The following is a 7,713-nucleotide window of genomic DNA, read 5'->3' on the forward strand; positions in this document are numbered from 1 at the left end:
CCTTAGGTATGTATCCTTTAGGCCCCTCAGATAATTATCCATATATTCTAGAGGGTCTGCTCCTATCCATTGAATGCATGAAATTGCATGAGGACAGGGGATGCATGTACAAGTTCTAGGCAAAAGCTCCACAACAAATGTGTCATCTTGGTAACTAACCTCAAATATCCTACACCTAACATGCGTGATTTTGCAACCCACACTTTCCAACTTTTTTTTTTCTTCCCAACTTTTGCTTGATTCTAGGGCAGATCTTATCCTCCCATTTAAGTGTGATATCCCTCTTATCAGCCATTCTCTTCATTATAGCCCTCCTAATGTCCTCTAACATGTCAGTTAAAGGCTTTTGTCTTGCATACATGATGTAGGCATTAAAGCATTCAGACATGTTATTGTCAATTACATCACATTTGGACCATATATTAATCTTAGATCTACAAAACTTCTTCACCCTAATTTTGATGAAAGCATCAGGAGCAGCTTGAGATATTACCCTCATCTATGTCAAAGCTTGTCTATATTCAGCTTCAGTATAGCTCTGGACAGCTCTCCAATAGAGTTTCCTCAATATATACGTTGAGTAATTCTTCTTCTAATCGGCGTACACGTGCCTAGCACAGTTCCTATGCTCTGATTAGGCATCAATGGCAATATGGCATTATGAAGCCCCTATAGGATAGAAGAAACAAGTCCTTATATATAATTGATACAATATATATATACACTAATATGCTTATCTCAATTGAATATAAATTGCATACCTTTTGTTGATCACTTATTATAGTCCATCCAAATTCATATGTAATCCCTAATTCACTAGTGAGTCTAATCAGAAACCACCTCCATGAGTCTCCATTTTTCCCTTCAACCACAGTCCAAGCAATTGGGAACATCTAGTTGTTCCCATCTCTACTAATAGCACTGAGCAGTTGTCCACCAAGAGGTGTCTTCAAAAAGCACTCATCTAAGCTTATAACATACCTATAACCATTCAAAAATCTATTTTTTAAACCTTCAAATCCCATACAAAACCTCTGGAATATAGCATCTGTTCCACTATCATTCCTCTCAATCATGAGATCAAACAAGTTGCCCCTCTTCACTCTCTTCAATTTTACAATATAAGATGGCACCATGTTGTAGTGCTCAGCCAAAGTCCCATGAATATAGTTTTGAGCCTTTGCTCTAACTTTATAATAGATAGGCTTAGTGACTTTTATTGCAAACTCGACATCAATATCACTAATCATTTAAACTATATTCCAATATGGTTCTCCCTAAACCTCTCCAAATGGTGCATTGCTAGCCAACTCGATGATGCTTGCCTCTTTGTACCAGCTCTAGAGCACATGTTCTCTTCAATGAAAGTGCTCACCACAAATGCATCTTTTTTCTGAGTTTGTCTACCATATATTTTTCAAGGACAGTTGATTGCATACCTAGCCTCTCTGCCTTCTTCTCACCAGATCTAACCCACCTTATGGACTTCCCATTCTTCACAGCATAATCCTTGATAGCTTTTATGAATTGCTTCCATGACTCAAACTTCATGTTCAACGCAAATTTCTCACCACCCATATAAATCTTCTGCCTAACTTTTTTATTTTTTCTTGTTCCACGTTCATCTTCACTGTTAATTGGTGTTAACAACTCATCGCTAGAATTAGCATAATCATTCTCAACTTTTTCCATTGGCTCCTCATTCTGATCCGATACCTCCTAAACCTGTTTATCATTTGTTGTCCTTTTAACAGGGACATCATATAACCCTTCATCATCAACCTGATCAATTCCTCCAATAGTCTCTATTTCTTACTCTCAATATGTAAGTCTTGATTGATTCTAATGCTGCAATCTACTCATCACCCTCATCACTAGTTTGTTCATCTCCATCCAAACTACCACAATCAATTTCTTCTTGCTCCTCCCAACTCTGATGCTGATCATGGTCTTTTATCAGCTCCCAAATGAACTTCTTCCCTATAAAGGTTCTCAGCATCAACTACTTCAATAGGAGCCTCCAAATTTTTCTCAACCTTACCAGGTGCAGCGTAAACATGAACACAGCCATAATGTACTCCCGATTCAGCCATCTTCATTACTTCATTATCCAATTTCATCTCTATCAACCCATATGGCAGACTTTGATTTGGAAGCTTAAACCAGATTTGCTTAGGCTTGCTATAACCTAATTTGTCCAACTTATATTTCAGCTCACACAAAGACATACGATCAGAATTCTCCTCTAATGACTCCAATTCTCCCCCTACATAATGAACCTTAGGTTGAAAGAGCATGTTTCCACCATGATGTAATGAAAATACGGTAGTCTAGTGGTTAAGTTCCAAGCGCTTCACTTGAACATTACGAATTCGAACTTCACTGAGAACGTAGAGCTCACCACTATGTGGGTGTATTATGGGATGGCGGTGGTCGGCTCATAATACTTGAAACAATGGGCCTTGGACTTAATTCACTAGTATGTTGGTGGGATTATGGTGACCAAGTTTGGCTAAAGTCTCAGCGAGCTATGATGAAAGGAACATTCTGTGGCTGTTAAGTTCCCTTAGTTGGGACAGCTATAGCGGGTTAATAACCTGACCTAACCTTTATATTCAACCAAAAAAAACTCAAAGCTTGCGTCCATCCTACGAAATAGCATGCAAATGTATCATTTAAATATGCAAAAAAAATCTCATTAAATTAATCAACATACACAGTGAGCTCATTAAATTAATCAGCATATAAAGTAATAAGGATGCTTTTTTTAGCCTCGGTAAGCTCAAACATCAATAAAAGGGCATGGTTAGGGCTCACATGTGGAGCAAAATGACATCAACCCTTCCACTCGATCAAAAGGGACCGCTCCTCGACAACAAAATGAAAGCAACAATTAGTCACTTGGGGACCACATGCCCTAACAACCATTCCACGCACCTCCTTCGGTCCATAAATGCAATCTCTCTTCAATGAAAGGATTGTCATGCCCTAATTTGTTCGGATTCTACAATGAATGTGCCCTATGACTCTGATTTGTGAATATAATCGTGAAATTAGTGGAAGCGAATCATGCAATTTTTGGGATTGAAGAGAATTGCGATTTTCATCATCTGATTGAAGAAGGCGAGCTCTCTGAGAGCATGGCCTTTAGCATTTTTGTGCCCTAAAAGGGGGAGAGACGAAATGACTATTTTCCCGACCATTAATTAAATATCAAAGGAGTCAAGCAATGGGCAAGTTAGTAATTTCATGCACCTTGATCCAGTCAGACATTGGGCTCCTCCCATGTAAGCTTCCGTGTGACACATCGTGGCTGTTAAATTGCCACATAAGACATTTCTGTCTAAATTGACGGTGTGCTCACCTCGGAATAGATGTGATATCAAATCAAAAGTTTGTGCTTTTATTGATTAAGAAAAAAGTTAGTGCTTTTATTGATTAAGAAAAAAGTTCATACTAAAATCATTAAAATATGAAAAATTTGGGAATTTTTTATTAATCCTAACAATAATAATAATAAGTAAATTAATATCTTAAACTGTGACAATTATTATTTATAAAAAATATAAATATATGAATACAAACCCATACAACGCACGGGATTGAACACTAGTATTCCTATTACTTTATGCCTAGAGCTATTTCCACCCTCATTTTGGTTAATCAACTCCCTTTTATCGGCCATTATACCAAGATGCCCTCAATAGTATATTAATTCCTCTAATTAAATATAGATAAACCCCTTAAATCACTCTTTGATTTCTCATCTTTTCCTTTCTTAATTATTGCATTAAACTTCAAGTATGAAAATTCTTCACACTTTACATTACATATCCACTTACGTATCACATTTCCGTATATACTACTGATAAAAAAAATAATTTTATTCCCGTAAGTCCTAAATGTTTTTTTTTATCATAGTATCCTATTATTTGGTTGAAAATCTTGATGCACAAAAGATAAAAACACGGCCAAATAAATATATATATATATATTTACAAAAGTAATTTCTTTACTTAGAAAACAAAAAAAAAATATTTAAGAAAATGTGTACTTCTTACATAATAGTGTTCTCGCTCCTTGGCCAAATATTCAAGGTAGATAGATCTTCAAATGAATTATTATGTGAAGACAATATATTAGATGCTATTTTTTTGTCATTTACTTTGGTTGTTTCTTTATCGGCATCATATATAATATTAATTTTTCGTGTAATATAGCTAATCTAATGCCAATGTTTTGTTACAATTTGAAATTCATGAATATTATTTAACTGATATTTTCACAATTTAAAATATTATCTTACTGTTTTTTTAAAAAGGTAAATGAAAAACTATGACTATATGTGCAAATCAAAAAGTAAACAAATCATCTTGTTTCAGTTTTCTCATGAATATTATTTTGTTTAAGTATGAGCATTTGGTTTTTTTCCCCTATTATCGAGATTTTTTTTTTTGGTGAATGACATCGAGATCTTTAAATGTGTAATGAAACACTAAATGAATAGGATTTTGGGGTGAACTAACCAAAAAGGGAGTGCAAATAGCCCTAACCTTACTTTATTCCTCGAATTATATAACATCATTATACATGCATCATACAACTAACATATTAATTGAGAGCTATCTTCTTTTCCTTTCATTGGGTATGAACTGAAAAATTAGAGAAGGGAGTTCAGTATTAGCTTGAAGTCCTCAAGGCCAACGGCCCCATCTCCATCCACATCCATGGAAGCAATTATATCCTGGCAATCCTCTAGGCTAAGTTCAGCTCCTATGTTACGCATTTCTTCGAATAATTCCTCACCTGTCACGAATTCGATCCCATTCATGTCAAGAGCCTCGAAGGAGGTCCTGAGAGGACCCGCTAGCTCACCAAGCTGGAGGTCGGCTGTGTTCATGTCCAAGAATTCCTTCAGGCTCAGAAGCCCGTCATGGTCTTTGTCCCCTTTTTCCACCATGGCCCTGATGTCTTGATCGCTTGAATTGCTGTAGCCAAGTGACCTCAGGATACCGCCCAATTCGGCCTCGGTGATCTGCCCATCATCATCCCCGTCAAAGGCCCGGAATGCCTCTATGAGACTTAGGACCTGGCTCAGAGTCTCGGTCTCGGAGCAGAGTGACCCAATTTGAGCCATTATTAATGGCTATAGTGAGAAGAAATTTAGGAGTTTATGTTGCTATGTATTATTCGCGGTGCCGCCTCTTGGATATATATACTGGGGAAGGCGATTCCCTTGCGTCGACATAAAGCAACCTCAAAATAAATGTTATCTACATAAAAAGCGCAAAAAACAAAATTGGGTACTTATTCCCCCGTTACAGTTATCTACTAGGGATATGCCCGTGCTAGGCACGATCATCAATACCCGCTAATTATAGATCGTAAAATATAAATATAAATGATATTTTTTAGTTATCAATAAGTAATAGTAGGTCATCAAAGTTTATGTAGAAATTTATATAATTGATATATATATTGAAATAGTGATTACATCTTATATTTACAAAAAGAAAAATATTTACTTTACTCATTTGATATTGACATACCATAATAGTTCTTTGAGCTGCATGACTTTCTTTCTATATACGATCATAGTTTGTTCCAAAATCGTAGAGATTATTTTCCATAAATTATGTGGAAGGAACACCGTTGTTCATGGCCTGTGAGAGAAAATTTTATAGTCAGAAAAAAATAGTAATGAGAATGGATAAAGAAAAAAATTTCTCAATAACAAAACATGAAAGAATGAAACATATGTAATTGTGAGACTTATATATAGAGGTGTAAAAGGGTAAAGATTATACATGTTAAAAAAATATTGGGTTGTCCACATATCAATATACAATTGGTTGCATAATAGTAGTTTCATGTGTATTGATAGGTATATTTCGATATGAACAAACTTGGATATAATTTAAAGTACCAATTCATAGAAGACGGTCCACTTTGTCGATAAATTTATTTTAAATATTATATATTCTATTCCACTTTATAATTTAAAATCTATACATTACTTAGCTATAAATTAAATAAATGCAACGAAATTAATTCAAATTCATTATTTTATACGTAACACCTTGAGAAAAAATGAACGTACGTATTAATAATTTTTTACTTCACAATTAAGTAAATAAATATATTATTATATCTTATTTTATATTTATTATATACTTCCTCATTAAGTAATATATATATATATTAAAAATTAGGGATAAATTATTAATTATATATTTTAAAATAAAAAATTATCTACATAATAAAAAGAAATAGCAATGTGAATGCATTTATTTCTTCCTTTCTTTATTCATCGAAAGCCGAATAAAATATATTATTTTATATGGTAAGATTTTGAGAAAAATGAACGTATATATTAATATTATTCACTTCACAATTAAGTAAACAAATATATTATTTTATAATTTTATATTTTATTATTTACTTCCTCATTAAGAAATATATATATTTATATAAAAATTTAGGAGAAAATTATTAATTATGTACTGTAAAATGAAAAATTATAATTTGCATAATAAAACGAAATGGCAATCTTACCACATTTATTTCTTCATTTCTTTATTCATCGAAATGCGAATATAATATATTATACATAATATAAGTTTATTAAAATATATTAAAAATAGGCCAAAGTGTAATTGTGACAAAATCAATTAAAGTTTATTATTTTAACTAGCGAACTATATAAAAAAAATGAAAGTATGGGTAGTATAGAATCCGAAGTATCCATACTACCCAAAACCCTAAAACATTATGTCATAATAGGTTCGAACGCTTGCCCTTGAGGGGTAGAATGAGATCTATAGTATACGAGAAAATCACTTGCTTGATCGAATATGCTACCAATCAATTTTACGACAAAATTCAAGAAGATTAATTTGTTGTAAAACTCATAGAAAAATAAACATACATATTAATATATATATTTACTTCATCGTTAAGTAAACGTATATACTAATATATTATTTTTAATATTATTATTTACTTCATCGTTAAGTACCGTATTTGTTATTGTATTATTTTATAATATTATTATTTACTTTATCGTTAAGAAATTTATTTGCCTAAAAAAATGAAATAGCAATGTGGACGGACTTATTGTTTTCATTCGTTTATTCATCCAAAGTTGAATATAATATATCATAAGTAAAATCAATTTATTAAAAATATAATAAAAATAAACGAAAATGAATAATAGTCGCGAGAGTACGGAAATTGAATTGTACTCTGATTACATATTTATATATTATTTTATAATTTTATTATTTATTTCATCATTAAACAACATATTTGTTATTGTATTATTTTATAATATTATTATCTACTTCATTGTTAAGAAATTTATTTGCCTAATAAAACGAAATAAAAACGCGAATGCACTTATTATTTTGTTTTGTTTATTATCGAAGTCAAATAGAATATATCATAAGTAAAATCAATTTATAAAAATATAATAAAAATAAATGAAAATGAATCACAGTCACGAGAATAGAAAATTGAAATCGTACTCTCCTCAGCGTACTTCGAAAACAACCAAGGTTCATATATATATATATATATATATGATACTTCTATTCTATCGATGTCCACTATTACCTATCTTATCTTATCTTATCTTATAATTCTTATATTTTATACTAAACATTATCCACACATACCGCGTGACAACTGTTATGATTCTTTTCAATATGCTTA

The 7,713-nt window shown here is 32.2% G+C and overlaps 1 protein-coding gene across 1 annotated transcript; it reads right to left on the bottom strand.

Annotated features, from left to right (window-relative positions):
* Window positions 1-4,522: 4,522 nt before the first annotated feature.
* Window positions 4,523-5,197, bottom strand: LOC116188963 (probable calcium-binding protein CML29). The gene has a single exon (XM_031518419.1). It carries the CDS (start codon window positions 5,135-5,137, stop codon window positions 4,661-4,663), a length of 477 nt encoding a protein of 158 aa, XP_031374279.1. The 5' UTR covers window positions 5,138-5,197; the 3' UTR covers window positions 4,523-4,660.
* Window positions 5,198-7,713: the final 2,516 nt, after the last annotated feature.

The sequence above is a fragment of the Punica granatum genome, chromosome 8 (genome assembly GCF_007655135.1).
Source record: "Punica granatum isolate Tunisia-2019 chromosome 8, ASM765513v2, whole genome shotgun sequence".
NCBI lineage: Eukaryota > Viridiplantae > Streptophyta > Magnoliopsida > Myrtales > Lythraceae > Punica > Punica granatum.

What these genes read in the sequence shown, in the direction of transcription:
- LOC116188963 (XM_031518419.1), bottom strand. Translation starts at nt 5,137, where the DNA reads ATGGCTCAAATTGGGTCACTCTGCTCCGAGACCGAGACTCTGAGCCAG.